An 18,081-nucleotide genomic window follows, 5' to 3' on the forward strand; every position below is an offset into this window, starting at 1 on the left:
ACACCCCCTGGGAGGATGGGCCATGTGGTGACCACACCCCCTGGGAGGATGGGCCATGTGGTGACCACACCCCCTGGGAGGATGGGCCACCTGGTGACCACACCCCCTGGGAGGATGGGCCATGTGGTGACCACACCCCTAGGGGGGCACATGCTGAGACCACACCCTCTGGGAGGAGGAGCCACAAGAGAACCAGGAGACCACACACCTTCAGAAGTGACTCTCTGATGGTGCTGCACTTTTATGGCAGTTCCCATTGGCCCTCCTTTGTCCCGCCCCCTGAACCAAGTCAATGTATTGGATTCTGGTGCCTAGTCAATTGTTTGCAGGTTTTCTCTTTGAAGTGTGGGATAGAGTCACTGTTGTCCAGACCTTGTTCCAGGTTGTAGACAATACACAGGAGTGATAGCTGCCAGTATCAGGGAGATGCCGGAGGGCCCTTCAGTGAGAGTGTTTCACTCTGTTACATCCCCGTTTGTTGGTAAAGTTGTGCAGAGAACCTCAGGTAGCACCAAACAAGTGTGCCTGCAACAATTTGTGAGTCTGAAACTGCAGCACAGTGAAGTGAGTATGATTTATTTCTTTTTGAACTTTGAGCTCACCTCTGTTTTAATCTTTTAAATTATTTGCTCAGGGATTGTGAGTCTTGCTGGCTGGGCAGCATTTATTGCCTGGTCCTAGATGCACTTGAGAAGGTGTTGGTGAGCTGCCCTTCTTGAACCGCTGCAATGATGTAGTTCCCCACCACCCCCTGCCCAAAGTGCTGCTAGTGAGAGTTTCATGATTTTGACCCAGTGAAAGTGAACATGTTTCCAAGTCAGGATGCTAAGTGGCTTGGAGGGGAACTTGTAAGTGTTAGTGACCCATTTACTTGCTACCCTTGTCCTTCTAGATTTAAGTAGTTGTGGATTTGGAAGTTGCTACTGAAGGAGCCTCACTGAATTGCTGCAGTGCACCTTGTAGATGATGTACACTGCTCCTACTGAGTGTCATTGGTGTGACAAGGATTCTGGATAATCCAAGATGGAGGACTGGAAAAATTGTGGCTGTAAGAGCTGCTCCTTTTTAATTGAGGTATTTTAGGTGCTGGAGGTGATTTCATCGAATTCCACGAGCAGCAATTACTGTTTTATATGCATTGTTTTGGAACTTTGGGGGAAAAAATGTCAAAACAATGGTACTTTTAAAAGAGAGAAAGACAGACAAAAGGCAATGACCACATGGTCAGTGAGGGAGAGAGAAAGAAACCTACACTACTGTCTGACACAGCAGTGAATCTGCACAGTTACTGCCTTTGCTGTTTGAGTCCATTTATATCTGGCCATCGGATTGCATCTAGGAAAAATTAACAAACAGCGAAATTCACAGCTGACCTTGGAGGAGCCCGAGTGGGAGAGCTCACAGCACAGGGACAGATAAATGCATAGCTTTTATGTGAAACTTTGCTGTAAGTCTGCAGTAGTGGGTAGAGTTGATTCTTTCTTGATTTTATGTTTATTGAAATCTGTCTCTTGATTACATTTTAAAAATATAAACCATAGATACTAAGTTAGCTCGGAACGCTATTTTTATAGCAAAACGATGGTGCTGTGTTCTGGGTCTGTAGATTGTGAAGGAGCAAAGATGGCCTTTAGTAGAGCGACGTGCTCTTCCTGTCCATTGTGAGAGTTTAGGAAGAGTTTCCATATTACTGATAATTATGAATGCAGGAAGTGTCTTTGATTCCGAATATTATCAAATCGCATGGATCGATTGGAGCAGCAGTTAGAGACAATGAAGAATTTACAAGAGGAAGGGGGTGTGATGAATGGCAGTTATAGGAAGGGAGATAAATCACAGATACAGTTAGGTAAGAGAGGGAGGTAGGTTGTGCAGAAGCCTCATGTGTCTATCCCCATCTCAAATGAGTATGCTATTTTGGAAAATGTAGGAGATGATGGACTCTCAGGGGAATATAGCACGAGCAGCCAAATATCTGGTATGGGGTGCGTTGGGTTCCAAGAGATCGATTGCGAGAGGGGACTCTGTAGTCAAAGGCACAGACATTTCCGCAGCCAACAGCGAAAAATCAGAATGGTGTACTGCGTCCCTGGGGTCAGGGTCAGGGATGTCTCACAGAGGATGCAGAATGTTCTGAAAGGGAAGAGAGACCACCAGGAGGTCATTGTACACATTGGAACCAATGACATAGGAAAGGAAAAGGATAAGATTCTGAAGGGAGAGTATAGAAAGTTAGGCAATAATTTAAAAAGGAGGTCGTAATATCTGGGTCAGTCACAAGCTAGTGAGGGCAGGAATAGGAGGATAGAGCAGATAAATGCATGGCTGAGGAGCTGGTGTATGGGAGAAGGATTCACATTTTTAAATCATTGGAATCCTTTCTGGGGTAGAAGTGACCTGTACAAGAAGGATGGATTGCACCTGCTTTGGAAGGAGACTAATATACTGGCAGGGAGATTTGCTCGAGCTGCTTAGGAGGATTTAAGCTAATAAAGTGAGGGACTGGGATGTGGGGGGGCGCCCAGGGAAATAGTGAGGAAAGAATCAATCTGAGACTGGTACAGTTGCGAAAGGGAGCGAGACAAACAGTCAGGGCAGGGACAAAGCAGAGAACAAGGTAGGACTGAAAAATTAAACTGCATTTATATCAATGCAAGGGGCCTAACAGGGAAGGCAGATGAACTCAGGGCATGGTTAGGAACATGGGACTGGGATATCATAGCAATTATGGAAACATGGCTCAGGGATGGGCAGGACTGGCAGCTTAATGTTCCCGGATACAAATGGGACTGCACAGTGGCTCGGTAGTTAGCACTGCTGCCTCACCGCACCAGGGTCCTGCATTCGATTCCAGCCTTAAGCGAATGTCTGTGTGGAGTTTTCATATTCTTCCCGTGTCTTGTGTGGGTTTCCTCCAACAATCCAAAGATGTGCAGGTCAGGTGAATTGGCCATACTAAATTGCCCATAGTGTTAGCTGCATTAGTCAGGGGTAAATGCAGGGGAATGGGTCTGGGTGGGTTACACTTCAGAGGATCTGTTTAGACTTGTTCGGCTGAAGGGCCTGTTTTCACACTGTAGGGAATCTATTCTAATCTGATAGAAAGGGGAGCAAGAGAGGAGGGGGAGTGGTGTTTTTAATAAAGGATAGCATTGTGGCTGGACTTGGGGAAGATATTCCTAGGGAATACATCCAGGGAAGTTATTTGGGTGGAATTGAAAAATAAGAAAAGGATGATCATCTTATAGGGATTGTACTATAAACCCCTGAATAGTCAGAGGGAAATTGAGAAACAAATTTGTAAGGAGATCTCAGCTATCTGTAAGAATAATAAGGTGGTTATGGTAGGGGATTTTAACTTTCCAAACATGGACTGGGACTGCCATGTTGTTGAAGGTTTAGATGGAGAGGAATTTGTTAAGTGTGTACAAGAAAATTTTCTGATTCAGTATGTGGATGTACCGACTAGAGAAGGTGCCAAACTTGACCTACTCTTGGGAAATAAGGCAGGGCAGGTGACAGAGGTGTCAGTGGGGGAGCACTTTGGGACCAGCGACCATAATTCTATTAGATTTAAAATAATGATGGAAAAGGATAGACCAGATCTATAAGTTGAAGTTCTAAATTGGAGAAAGGCAAATTTTGACGGTATTAGGCAAGAACTTTCAAAAGCTGATTGGAGGCAGATGTTTGCAGGTAAAGGGATGGCTGGAAAATGGGAAGCCTTCAGAAATGAGATAATGAGAATCCAGAGAAAGTATGTTCCTGTTAGGGTGAAAGGGAAGGCTGGTAGGTATAGGGAATGCTGGATGACTAAAGAAATTGAGGGTTTGGTTAAGAAAAAGAAGGAAGCATATGTCAGGTATAGATAGGATAGATCGAGTGAATCCTTAGAAGAGTATAAAGGAAGTAGGAGTATACTTAAGAGGGAAATCAGGAGGGCAAAGCGGGGACATGAGATAGCTTTGGCAAACAGAATTAAGGAGAATCCAAATGGTTTTTACAAATATATTAAGGACAAAAAAGTAACTAGGGAGAGAATAGGGCCCCTCAAAGATCAGCAAGGCGGCCTTTGTGTGGAGCAGCAGAAAATGGGGGAGATACTAAATGAGTATTTTGCATCAGTATTTACTGTGGAAAAGGATATGGAAGATATAGACTGTAGGGAAATAGATGGTGACATCTTGCAAAATGTCCAGATTACAGAGGAGGAAGTGCTGGATGTGTTGAAACGGGTAAAGGTGGATAAATCCCCAGGACCTGATCAGGTGTACCCTAGAACTCTGTGGGAAGCTAGGGAAGTGATTGCTGGACCTCTTGCTGAGATATTTGTATCATCGATAGTCACAGGTGAGGTGCCGGAAGACTGGAGGTTGGCAAACGTGGTGCCACTGTTTAAGAAGGGTGGTAAAGGCAAGCCAGGGGACTATAGACCAGTGAGCCTGACGTTGGTGGTGGACAATTTGTTGAATGGAATCCCGAGGGACAGGATGTACATGTATTTGGAAAGGCAAGGACTGATTAGGGATAGTCAACGTGGCTTTGTGTGAGAAATCATGTCTCTCAAACTTGATTTGAGTTTTTTTGAAGAAGTAACAAAGAGGATTGATGAGGGCAGAGCAGTGATCTATATGGACTTCAGTAAGGCATTTGACAGGTCTTTTCCCTGGGGTGGGGGGGTCCAGGCCTAGAGGGCATAGGTTTAGGGTGAGAGGAGAAATATTTAAAAGGGACCTAAGTGGAAACTTTTTCCTGCAGGGTGTGGTGTGTGTAAGGAATGAGTTGCCAGAGGAAGTGGTAGAGGCTGGTACAATTACAGTATTTAAAAGGCATCTGGACAAGTAAATGAATAGAAAGGCTTTATTGGGATATGGGCCAAGTGTTGGCAAATGGGACTACATTAGGTTAGGTTAGCTGGTTGGCATGGATGAGTTGGACCAATGGGTCTGTTTCCGTGCTGTACAGCTCTTTGACTCTATGAATGTTTGTGGGTGTGATGTCAGTCAAGAGGGCTACTCTGTCCTGTATAGTGTTGAGTTTCTTGAGTGTTGTTGGAGCTGCACCCATCCAGGCAAGTGGCAAAAGTTCCATCACACGCCTGACTTGTGTCTTGTAGATGGTGGACAGACTTGGGGGAGTCAGGAGGTGAGTTACTTGCTGCAGTATTCGAGCCTCTGACCAGGTCTTGTAGCCACATTTATATGGCTTGTCCAGTTACGTTTCTGGTCCATGGTATAACCTGGAGAGTATAACCTGGATCTCTCTCCTTCTTTGTTCCACTCTCCCTTCATCTGTTGTTTGCTCTATCTGGTGCTTGCTCTCTTGTTGTTTGGAATGTCTCTGATTTTGCTGGATTTGTGGTCACTCTGTCTAACTCCATGTTGAAACCTCTGTCTGTCTGATGCACTCGGCTCTCCATGCTCCCTCACAATGCTGTCTCTGATTAGATCAACGCTTTCTCCTTGTCCAGGTGCATGGCAAAAACCTCTTCCTGGGTTTCACATCTGCTGGTCATGGACTGGGATCTGATTGTCCGAAACTAGTGAGAACACATGGCCAGAAGATACCGGATCCAGCCTGGAGGCCAGCACTGGGCTCTCCCAGCAAGCAACAAGTGATGGAAGATGGCCGCTTGAGAGAAGAGCAGGAGGAGGCTAGGGAAAGCTGTGCTCTGTCCTTGGGGCAAGGCCAGTTGACCCCTCAGCACAAAAGGCTATGGCTGCGATTTCACTTTGGGATGTTCGGAAGTGTCAGAGCCAATGAGTTTTCGCGGGCAAAACGTGCCAATAAGAAGGGAGACTGGAAGGATCCATCACCAAGGTATGGGCAAAGAGGAAAATGGGTTATCATCCAGGCTGTCTGTCCTGGGTTTAAAGTTGGTGGAGTTGTGACATCCATTGCCTGGGGAGCAGGAGGTTTTGGAGGGTAACTGGTTCCAGCCTTTGTGAGGTAGCAGCAGAGAGCAGAAGGCCGAATTTGAGGTGAAGGGGAGGATACAACGGACTCTAGGAAGCCTCTAACTTTATGGGAGAGATGAGGAGGATGCAGGAAAGCCCAGCGTAAAAGGGAGAATGGTTCTTGGGGCTTGGTCCTTAACCCGGAGAGGGGGCACAGTGGGATATGCCTGGATAGTTGTTGGAGGTTCCAGACAGAAGGGGAGTACCCATAGATAAGGAATATTTTCTTCTGGAATGTTTGTGTGTCTTTTACTGAGAAAGCAGACCAGTACATTTGTTCATGGCCTCTGTCATTTTTAATTTGCGATGATCATTTCTCCTGCCTTTGTCCGTGAAGTGAATCTATGTCCTTTAGCTGCTTGGTGGGGCGGCACAGTGGCCCAGTGGTTAGCACTGCTGCCTCACAGCGCCAGGGACCCAGGTTCGATTCCAGCCTCGGGGGACTGTCTGTCTGGAGTTTGCACATTCTCCCCGTGTCTGCATGGGTTTCCTCCGGGTGCTCCGGTTTCCTCCCACAGTCCAAAGATGTGCGAGTGAGGTGAACTGGCCATGCTAAATTGACCGTAGCGTTCAGGGTTGTGAAGGTTAGGTGTATTAGTCAGGGATAAATACAGGATCATAGTGTAGGGGAATGGCTCTGGTTGGGTTACTCTGTGGAGGTTGAAACTTTATTGCTGGAACAGCACAGCAGGTCAGGCAGCATCCAGGGAACAGGAGATTCGACGTTTCGGGCACAGGCCCTTCCTCAGGAATCTGTGGAGGGTCAGTGTGGACTTGTTGGGCTGAAGGGCCTGTTTCCACACTGTAGGGATTCTATGATACTCTCCTGCTTTTTATGTATTTTTAGCAATTCTTAAAAGCTGTTTCTAGATATTTCTACCTAGTTTTCTGTCATTATGTTTCTCCCTCTTAACCATATTTTAATCATCCTTTTGGCTGATATTTATTTAAAACTTTCTCAGTCTACAAGTTTACAACCTTTGGCTCTTTTTAAATAAATACTAGTCTTAGGCCCGCTGATGAACTTAATGTCTCTTCAAGGTAGGTTGATTTCGAAACTCCTTGGATGCTGCCTGAACTACTGTGCTCTTCCAGCACCACTAATCCAGAATTAATGTCTCTTCACCCCAGAGGGATACGAGGAAAGAGAGTGGGAGTTTGGGGCTGTGGATCAGGATCAGAGTGTATTGTATTTTAATGTGAATGACCCTTTCTCATAGGGGAAAGACATGCTGACTGTGTACACACTGATCGGGAGAATTTGTTCTCACTCTGAGCACCCAGAGGGGCAACAGATCATAGAATACTGTCAGGTTTGGGGAAGGCACAGAGCAGAAAATGGTGTGAATGAGGAGATTGATATTCTAAGTGGAGTTCTGTGAGGAGATGTAAAAATCTCTCTCTCTCTCTCTCTCTCTCTACAGATTGGTGCTGTACTTCCCGGGACGACAGTTTCTTGTGTTCTATAATTGCCGGATTTGTCTCTGTAACAGCCCTCCCTCTGGACATACCTGCGATATCCTACACCCAAATTTCAACAGAAATCTGGCACTACAGGCTCTACGACAAGCTCAGCCTGTCTGCTACACCCTGCTCAACCAGCAGCTGTTCTCTGGCCTTGGTCAGTAACACATTCCAGATCTCGTAATAAATGGCTGGTGGCGAGGTGGATTGTGAAGGGAGAAGCTGGGCATGTTTGATACTTGTTGTTTTGCCTGGGTCAGGAGTTGACTGTTCCCACATTCTCGTGTCTTTGCCTGACGGCCAATGGTAACCCAGTTATTGTCTCAGACACTCTGGTCCCAGCGATGAAAGTCTATTATTTGCTGTGAACTCCCCCCCCCCCCCCCCCCCCCCACCTTACTGTGCACCAATCATTGTGAACCCTGCCTTTTACAAATTGTCTCCAAGACCTGGTTATAGCACGCATCATCTAAGTAGGAAATGGGAGAGAAATGAGCTAACTACACATTGGCCAGCTTCACATAAAGTTTCAGCAAGTGATTGGAATTTATTCTGAGAGATAATGGTGACTCAGCACTTTGTCCAATGTTTTGTTGAATCATTTGTGGGACTTGCTCATCACTGGCTGGCCAGCATTGATACCAGGGATATATTTCCCTCCCCACCCCTTTCCGCCTTCCCCAAAGACTGTTCCCTCCGTGACTACCTGGTCAGGTCCACGCCCCCCCCTACAACCCACCCTCCCATCCTGGCACCTTCCCCTGCCACTGCAGGCACTCTAAAACCCGCGCCCACACCTCCTCCCTCACCTCCTCCAAGGCCCCAAAGGAGCCTTCCACATCCATCAAAGTTTTACCTGCACATCCACTAATATCATTTATTGTATCCGTTGCTCCCGATGCGGTCTCCTCTACATTGGGGAGACTGGACACCTCCTAGCAGAGTGCTTTAGGGAACATCTCCGGGACACCCGCACCAATCAATCACACCGCCCTGTGGCCGAACATTTCAACTCCCCCTCCCACTCTGCCGAGGACATGGAGGTCCTGGGTCTCCTTCACCGCCGCTCCCTCACCACCAGACACCTGGAGGAAGAACGCCTCATCTTCTGACTCGGAACACTTCAACCCCAGGCATCAATGTGGACTTCACCAGTTTCCTCATTTTCCCCTCTCCCCACCTTTCCCCAGCTCCAGCCTTCCAGCTCAGCACTGTCCCCATGACCTGTCCTACCTGCCTATCTCCCTTCCCACCGATCCGCTTGTGAGAAATGGGGAAGGGTGTTGTTTTTACAGATATAGCAAAAAGGGTAGTGATCATAAGGTTAAGCATAGCGCTGACAAACAGGTATAGAGGGCAGCTGCAGGCAAAGATCAGATTAGCAAAGTTCTGGGACAAACAAGTTTGTGCAGGCAGCAAAGCAGAACAATAGAAAACACTAGCACAGCAAGTGTTAATATAGTTACAAAACGGTTGCAGCTAACGGCCCATGGAGATAGAAGTAGAATCTAATCAAGATAAGGAGAAGTCACGTAGGGGCAGTCAGGTCACAAGTTAGGCAGAGAACTAGGGTGATTGGGTAATGTAGGAGAAGGGAGAGGTGACCTCACACAGCTCAAAGGTATAACTGTGTACTTGTTTCAATGCTCATTGCTCATTTGCTTTAGCATTTGATGCCTTTTCTTGCAAGATCATAAAATAAATTGTCTGTTTCCAGTTTTGGTGGTCTTGGCTAATTTTTGTTAAGTTTATTTCTAACATGATCCACCCTCCCCTCTGACCTATCACCTCCATCCCCACCCCCATTCACCTATTGTACTCTATGATACTTTCTCCCCACCCCCACCCTCCTCTCATTTATCTTTCCACTCTGCAGGCACTCTGCCTCTATTCCTGATGAAGGGCATTTGCCTGAAACATCGATTTTCCTGCTCCTCGGATGCTGCTTGACCTGCTGTGCTTTTCCAGCACCACTCTACTCCAGCATTGATAGCCAATCCCTTGAAAAGGTGGGGGTGAGCTGCCTCCTTGAATCACACACTGCTGTAGAATCACAGATTTTCTGGGGATGGAGACAACATCTTGGGTTGAGAGTTGATTTGATAATTGGTGTTCCCCAAGGCTCTGTATTGGAGCCTCAACTTTACACTCCATTGACAGCGACATAGGTGAAGGACCAGGAAGCTCTGTCTCTAGGGTTTTTGACTGCATGAGTTGATGTGGCACCATAAATATGGTGAGAGGAGGAAGCTGCAATGGGGATACATTAAGGCAAATGGATAGCTGGGACTTGATATACAAATAAAGATCAACATTATTTCAAAATGGGGAGGAGCTAGAGATTGTGGGGAGCAGACTATAAGGCCAGCCTTAGTCAAGGACCCATAGGAGACTAATAGAGAAGGTTAAAAACTCATGGGACCCACGCTAACTTCACAAATCCTAAATTGGCCTAGTAGCAGGAGACAGAGGGTAAAAGTGGACAACTTATGTGACTGAAGGCTGGTGTGCAGCGGTGTATCACAGATGATCAGTGCTGGGCCCTTTATTGTTTGTGATATTCACAAATGATATAGATGGGAATGTTGGGGGAATGTTAAGTTTGTGGATAACACAAAGATTGACTGGGCAATCAACATTGAGGATAAAGGTCTTGGGTTAAAGATAATATAAACTTCCCAGAGGTCTGTATCCTATCACTAAGTCGCCCTTTATTGAAATGTGGAAATACCTTGACTCTGGCACAACCATGTTAGACTCAGCACCCGAGTATGAAAATCTCTGGCACTCATCCTTTTTTTTCCTGTCAGCCAGGGCTCTCTAATTGGACCAGATTAACTGCCCCAGTTACAGAACTCATGTTCTGAGAGGTCCCAATGGGAAGCTCAGTCACAGATGGAATTTAACCCTGAGAAATGAGAGGGTCAGGCATTTCAGAAGAAGTAACAAAGGAGATTACAATTCATGTCAGGACACTAGGATGCTCAGAGGAAACAGGGTAATACTTATCCACACATCCCTGAGGGTGGTTCAACAGGTTAGCAGAGTAGTTAAGAAGGTTACCTTTACTAGTCAAGACATAGACTATAAGAGCAGGGAGATGATGTTGGGGCAGGACAGGACATTGGTCAGGCCCCAGCTGGAGGACTGTGTGCAGTTCTGGTTCCCACACTACAGGAAGGATGGGATTGTACTGGAGGGGGTGTAGAGGAACTTCAGGATGGTCACTGGGATGGAACATTTCAGCGATGAAGAGAGGCTGGATAACTCGGGTTTTCTTTAGATCAGAGGAGGTTGAGGGGGGACCTGATTATGAGGGGTATGGAATGTAGTGAATAGAAAGCAGCTGTTCCCCTGGGTTAAAGGTGAAAAGTGTAGCACTGGAAAAGCACAGCAGGTCAGGCAGCATCCAAGGAACAGCAGAGTCAGCGGATCAACATTCCTGATGAAGAGCTTATGCCTGAAATGTCGATTCTCCTGCTCCTCAGATGTTGCCTTACCTGCTGTGCTTTTCCAGCACCACACTCTCGATACTGATCTCTAGCATCTGCAGTCTGCACTTTCTCCCTTTAGTTAAAGGGTCAACGACCAGGGAGCATAATTTTAAAGTGAAAGGCAAGTGGTTTAGATGGGATTTGGGAAAGCATTTTTATCACCAGAGGGTGGTGAGGGTCTGGCATAGTGATTGTAATGAGGCTAGCCAACTGGATTTCATAGAATACGAGTTCCCTGATTGGGCCAGTTAATTTGGCCCAATCAGGGAGCCTTGACTGACAGAGAAAAAGGCTGAGTGCACTTTGTATAAACAACAAAGAGCTAAACAGAATTGGAAGCAACCAAAATTGGAAGCAACCTAAACAGAATTGGAAGCAACGACTCATTGACTCCTGTGGTTCAGGCTGGCGCTATTGAACTGTGTCTACTTGTTTTAATCTCTTTCTGCCCTTTCATATTCAGGACTTGTCTGTCATAGAGTCGTAGAAAAAAGAAAAAGGCTGAGTGTCAGAGATTCTGAGACTCTGGGTGTGAGTCTGATGACACTATGCCAAAGCCAATGACTTTCCATGTGTATATGAAGGGTGACTTATTAATGGGATACTAGCCCTTTTGGTGCTATTTTGGTGGTGATGAGAGTAAAGCATGTTCCTGAAGAAACTCACTGGCAGCAACTATCTTTGTGCTGGGCTAAGCATTTCTGGCATCATGCCATTAGTTGGGAAGCAAACTCATTAGATCCTGCTGTCAAAGACTATGCCCCACGTGTGGAAAGAATGTGGTTTTTTTTCTGGGCTAATGACATTGAGCAGATGAAAAGCATCGAGTAATTCTCCTAACAGCCTGTGGACCCAGAGCTTTTTTGGTTATGAGGAGGCTAACTTTTCTTGAGGTACCAGTATTTTTTGCCTATCTCTAATTGCCCTTGAGAATGTGGTGAGCTGCCTTCATGAATCACTGCTGGCCATCTGCTGTAGGTTTACCCATAATAGCCATGAGGGACGGAATCCCAGGATTCTGAACCAGCCACAGTGAAGGAACGACAAAATATCTCCAAGTCAGGATGGGGAGTGGCTTGGAGGGGAACTTGCAGAGAGTGGTGTTTCCATGTATCTGCTGCCCTTTTCCTTCTAGATTGAAGTGGTCATGGATTTAGAAGTTGCTGTCTGAGGAACTTTGATGAATTTCTGCAGTGCCTCTCCCCTGTAACCCTTGGTGTTGCCTTACTAATTAAGTAAGTTCAGGCTGAACATGCCCACTCTCCCCCACATACGCTGTCCCCTACCGCTGTGCACTGAGACTTCCTTTTCAAATAATGTTCATTTTCAGTTCAGTTCAGTTTTTTTAATTGTTGATCTCTCACTGTACCCACTCTGTTTTTAGGGAATATCATTAAGAATGAGGTGCTGTACCTGTCTGCGATTCACCCCATGTCTCTGGGCTGCCTGCTCCATGTTGAGCAACTACAGACGCTGCTGGACAACGTGATCCAGTTCAGCCACGAATGGCTGGACAAGAAGGTGAAAGGCAAAGGCTTAAAGTACCACATCTATCAGAGAGAGCAGTGCCCTCAGGGTCATGCTGTGGAGAGGGCAGACCTGGGAGCACCTCGTTGTCTTCAGCGGCCTACATGGTGGTGTCCTGTGTGCCAACCTGCAGTGCATTGAGAGCTGATATATTGTCAAACAGTTCACTAGGTCCCAGAGCATGAGCGACCCTTGGCTGGATGGCAGGATCTCTTCAGGGATTTTGTTTGTTGTTATTTTGTTTATTGTTGTTGTTTTTTCTGCATAAATAAAAATATACCTTCTGCAATCAGCCTAATCTTTTGTGGGGAGAAAGTGGAGAAAGTGAGGTCTGCAGATGCTGGACATCAGAGCTGAAAATGTGTTGCTAGAACAGCGCAGCAGGTCTTGTGGGGACATCTTTTAGCAAGGAGAGAGCGCATTTTGTGTCCAATTCTCTGTACAGTTGATGAGTTAAATATTGTGTTGTATCTGTTAGTATTTGAAGCAATTATTCAACTGGATTATTCACAATTTGACATTAGGAGAAATAGGTAGGGACTCTGAAACAGCAATTTTTTTTATACTTACACTTATCATTATCCCCTTGATGAGGCATGACCAGGCAGCAGAGGTTTAAGGCCACAGCAGAGGGAATGGGAGGAAAATGTTCACCCAGATTCCAGGTGGGAATCTGGAGCTCTCTGCAGAATGCCGGCCCCCAACATTTACAAAGTATTTAGATGTGCACTTGTGGTGCCAAAGCACAAACGTCTATGGACCACGTGCTAGAAAATGGGTTTACAATAGTTAGGGAGGTGTTTTAGACTGTCACGGCTGTGATGGGCCTTTTTCTGTGCTGTCACTCAAATGAAAGGCAAACTCAATTTGAATGTGCGATTTCAACTCCACAAGGGCTGTGTGGTGACGCATACATCTGTGTCAGGCAGGTAGAGAAGGATGACTATGTCTCTCCCCCTCGTTGGTTCCTTCACCATCTGCCGCAGACCCAGTCCAGCAGTTATGTCCTTTAGCGCCCGACCTGCTCGATCAGGTGGTAGATGTTGAAAGCCCCTGCCCAGAATCTATTCTGTGCCCTTGCCACCTAAGTGCTTCCTCCAAGTGTTATTCTGCATGTAGTTGTACTGATTGATCCGTTAAGGAGACGGTACATGGGTAAGGAAACTTCCTGCTGATTACCATGTTTGACATGATACTGTGAGACTTCATGGATTCCAGAGTCAATGTTGTGGACTCTCAGAAAATCTCCCTCTTGACTGTATCTCACTGTGCCACCACCTTTGCTCTGTCTGTCCTGCAGCTGGTGACACTGCTGTTGTCTGGATCATTGTAGAGTATGACTCTGCTTGCATTGCCTTTCAGGGAGGAATGTGTGAGGGTAAGAATGTGGACATAGAGTATTGAAATGAGAACAAAAAATGACAGCTCCTTATGTAGATAAAAATAGCCCTGGGATTGCAGGAACATTGGGGCAAGTCCACTGGAAGGTTTGCCATTTTTCAACTTGCAAGTGAAAGTAAATGTCATGCACTAACAGAATGTGTCATTGTTAATTCAAGACATCCTTATTATTAATTCAGGTTGTTTCCAGAGATGGTCAAATTTAAGTCTTTTGGGTGTTGCAGTTAAAATAATGCACCCTGGTTAGATCCAAAGAAGAGATATATCTGCACAATATTACAAAACGGGTTTAGGAGAATCCCAAAGCATTTTACACACATATTAGGAGTAGGAGGGTAGCTAGGGAGAGTTGGCTCATCAAGGATAAAAAGAGGGAGGTTATGTGTAGAGCCAGAGGAAGTAGGTGAGACCTTATTGAGTGCTTTACATCAATATTCACCCAAGAGAGGGACATGAGGGATGCTGAGGTTAGGGAAACGTGTATGAATACTCTTGGGCAGGTCAACATAATGAAGGAGGAAGTGTTGGGTGTCTTGAAATGCATTAAGGTAGTCATGTCCCCAGATCCAGATGGGATCTATTCCATGATAGTGTGGGAGGCAAGGGAGGAAATAGCTGGGGCTGTTAACAGGTATCTTTGCATCGTCTTTAGCCTCAGGCAAGGTTTTAGGGGACTGAACAGTGGCCAGTATTATTCCTTTGTCCAAGAAGGGAAACAGAAATAATTCAGGTAATTACAGGCCAGTAAGACTGGAGTCAGTGGTGGGGAAGCTATTGGAGGAGATATTGACAGACAGGATTTCATTAACTTGATTTTTGAGGAAGTGGTAAGAATGATTGATGAAGGAAGGACGGTGGATGTTGTCTACATGAACTTTAGTAAGGCATTCAATAAGGAACCTCATGGCAGTCTAATACAAAAGACAGAATGCCATGGGAACCACAGTGTGCTGGATAGATAGATATTGAACTGGCTTAGTCTTTGAAGTGAGAGGAGCAGTGGAAGGGTGCTTTTCGAAATAGATCAGTAACTAGGGTTCCCAGGGAACAGTGTTGGGACCTTTGAAGGGAAATCTAGGTGGTTTGATTAGTAAGTTTGTGGACAATACCAAAATTGGCAGAGTTGCAGGTAGCAAGAAGATTGTCAAAGGATACTGCAGGATCTAGATAGATGACAGAGTTGGGCAGAAAAATGGCAGATGGAGTTTAATCCAGACAAATGTGCATTAATGCATTTTGGAAGATCAGATTCAGGTGCAAATTATACAATACATGGCAGAACCCTTAGAAACATTGACATACAAAGGGATCTGGATGTACAGTTCCACAAATTCCTGGAATTTGGAACACAGGTGGAAAAGGTGGCTAAGAAGGCACACAGTATGCAATCTCATCTGCCAGGGCATCGAATATAAACGTTGGCAAGTTATGTTACAGCTGTATAAAACTTCAGTTAGGCCACATTTGGAATATTGTGTGCAGTTCTGGTCGCCACACCAGCAAATGGATATGGATGCTTTGGAGACAGTGTAAAGAAGGTTTTCTGGGATATTACTCGGACTAGAGGGTTTTAGGTATGAGGAGAGGTTGGATAAACGTAGATTGTTTTCACTGGGAAAACAGAGGCTGAATGTCAACTTGATAGAGAAGACTCAGAAGCTTGGATAGGGTGGATAGTCAGATGTTTTTCCCACCAGGATGGAAAGGTCAACTACAAGAGGGCACAGGTTCAAGGTGAGCGAGGGAAAGTTTTTCACTTAGAGAGTATGGGAGCCTGGTACACACTGCCAGTGGAGGTGGTAGAAGCAAGCATGTTAGCAATGTTGAAGGTGTAACTTGTTAGACACGTGAACAGGAGGTGAACACAGGGATAGAAACCACATATGGGCAATAAGTGTAGAGTCTAAATAAGGACTAGGAATTGGTGCAGGCTTGGTTGGCCGAAGGGCCTGTTCCTGTGCTGCGTTGTGTTATATAGGTGATCTAATTATCTGGCAAAGATGTGGTTATGAAGGTGTTAAACTGAAATGTGATCTTTCAATGAGCTTTTTCTTGTTTCTTGGTCTGCCTTGAGGGATATGAGACATGGCCAGATGACAATAAAGTTCTAAAGTCATCCTAAATTTCTCGAATTTCTCTACATTAACGGCCGAGGAGTGAGGTTGAGATGCTGTTATGAAGGTGTAGGTGTACTGTACCTTTAAGAGAGTCGAAAGACTGGCAAGCATACAGAGTACTGGAAAATTGAAAATGTAACATTTGGTCGAATAGCTGGGTTTCTATGAGACAAAAAAAATTCAAATTCAGCCAATCTGTTTAAATTATGCCCCGAGATACCAAACTCCAATTAAGTTTGAATTTAGTATTTTGATAATATTAGAACCAATGAAAGGATACGATGTTTTGGGGTATAAATATCAGACATTTTGAACAGTTAGCCTGAGCAGGAGAACTGCCAAGTCACCATCAAGTACAGACTGCCAATAGAACAGCTCTCAGAGAGGTACAGCAGAACATCGAGGCCGATCTGAAGAGAGAATCGACAGAGGAAACTCAGCAAAGCTGACTGGGTTCAAGCCGTTTTGTAAATCGTAATCGGGATTTTTTTTCAGATTGGTGTTGTCGTGGAGGAGGTAAAAGATAGCTTTAAGGGAAAGGGGTTGTAAATAGTTGTTAGTTCATATTCTCTGTTAGCCTTAAAGAATAAAGTTGTTAATCTTTACTTCAAATAGTGACTTTTGGGACAGTTCTTTGTCTCTTGAAGTGTAACAGATTACAGCGTGGGGTGAATCTTTCCTGTGTTGCTGGTTTAAATTAGTTGAGGGGTTTACCCCATGTCAAAACGATGGTGGGACCTTCGTGGTGATCTCAGCCAATGTGGGAAATGAGCCCATGCTGTTGGTGTCACTCTACAACATAAGCCAGTTGTCTAGCCACCTGAGCTAACCAAAATACTTCAGCCATGACACCATTCCAGTAAAAGAAGCCCTTAAACTAGCCTGACCACTTTCTATGACTTTTCCATTATAAGTTGAAGTATACTGCAGTCAGAATGCTAAAGAAATGTAGAAACATTGGAACAGGAGTAAGCCACTGAGTCCCTTGAGCCTGGTTTGCCCATGAGTAATCTCACTGCACACACAGCTACTTCATTTCCCTTTGTTGGAAAGTATCAGAATCAGGGCATTCAGGCCATCTATTGAGCCTCCTCATAACCCTCTTTATCTGAGCTCATCCATCTGCCATTCATGTTTAACTGGTTGTCCCTTGCATGCATCTTTGTCAATATTTCAACACCCTGTGTGATCTCCAGTTCCATTTACTCACCCTCACATTCTCAAAGACAATGGGATGAGTCAGGGAATAAAAGCTTGTCGGGGTAGATGATTCAGATCAACCATGATCTTATTAAATGGCAGAGTGGTGTCTTGAACAGAAGAGTTTTATTTGCAACTTTCCCTCTGATGGAACCTTTCCAAAAACAAGTGGAACTTGGAAATTAACACAAATGCACCTGCTCCCTTATTAGCCACCTCTTTTATAACACCAGGGTGAAGGCCATCTGCTCCCAGTGGCTTGTCCTCATGTATTTCCATCCGTTTGCTCAGTGCTGTTTCCCTGCTGATGCCTAATTTCAACAAGTTCCTCTCTCTTCCCACCTGACTGCAATTATTACCAGAATGGGTTTTGTATCCTCCATCATGAAGACAGAAGCAGAATATTTGTTTATGTCACCCACATTTCTTTATCATCTGCTATTAACTTCCTGTTATCACTCTCTGGAGGACCAATAATCAGTTTCCTTCCTCCTGTCCTTGTTAGATTCCTGTAGACATTCTCATGATCTATTTTTGCATTTTTAACTTGCTTCCTCCCCCATTCTAATTTCTTCGTCCTGTTTAACCTTTGTTATTTTCTATCGTTCTTTACATTCTGACCAATCATCTGATTTACCACTCACCATTACACAATTAGGAGCTTTTTCCTTAAGTTTGATGTCTTCCTTCAATAGTTAACCTCAGATGGTGGGTCTTCCCTTTAGAATCTTTCTTTATGGTTGAAATGTGCTAATGCTGCATTTTCTGAATGCCTGCCTTGTGTCTACATGACCTATACCTGAACTCAGGAGTCCAGTGCACTTCAGCTAGTTCAGCTTTCATGCCCACATAAACATTCTTATTTAGTTTAAAAACTAGTCTTCACCCAGATCTTCTCCCTTTCAAACTAGATGTATCATG

The 18,081-nt window shown here is 45.1% G+C and overlaps 1 protein-coding gene across 1 annotated transcript; it reads left to right on the forward strand.

Moving 5' to 3' along the window:
- Positions 1–255: 255 nt before the first annotated feature.
- Positions 256–12,711, forward strand: LOC122553188 (endonuclease 8-like 2). The gene is made up of 4 exons (XM_043696784.2): positions 256–564; positions 5,471–5,820; positions 7,382–7,578; positions 12,300–12,711. The coding sequence occupies exons 1-4, from the start codon at positions 427–429 to the stop codon at positions 12,581–12,583; spliced, it is 969 nt and encodes a 322-aa protein (XP_043552719.1). The 5' UTR covers positions 256–426; the 3' UTR covers positions 12,584–12,711.
- The last annotated feature ends 5,370 nt before the right edge of the window (positions 12,712–18,081 follow it).

The sequence above is a fragment of the Chiloscyllium plagiosum genome, unplaced genomic scaffold (assembly GCF_037043375.1).
Source record: "Chiloscyllium plagiosum isolate Xiang-an unplaced genomic scaffold, Cpla_swu_hap1 HiC_scaffold_10, whole genome shotgun sequence".
Taxonomy (NCBI): domain Eukaryota; kingdom Metazoa; phylum Chordata; class Chondrichthyes; order Orectolobiformes; family Hemiscylliidae; genus Chiloscyllium; species Chiloscyllium plagiosum.

Coding starts and splice junctions, on each gene's coding strand:
- LOC122553188 (XM_043696784.2), top strand. CDS start 427: ATGCCGGAGGGCCCTTCAGTGAGAGTGTTTCACTCTGTTACATCCCCG. Junction 565..5,470: donor TGAAACTGCAGCACAGTGAA/GTGAGTATGATT, acceptor CTCCTTGTCCAG/GTGCATGGCAAAAACCTCTT. Junction 7,579..12,299: donor GCAGCTGTTCTCTGGCCTTG/GTCAGTAACACA, acceptor CTCTGTTTTTAG/GGAATATCATTAAGAATGAG.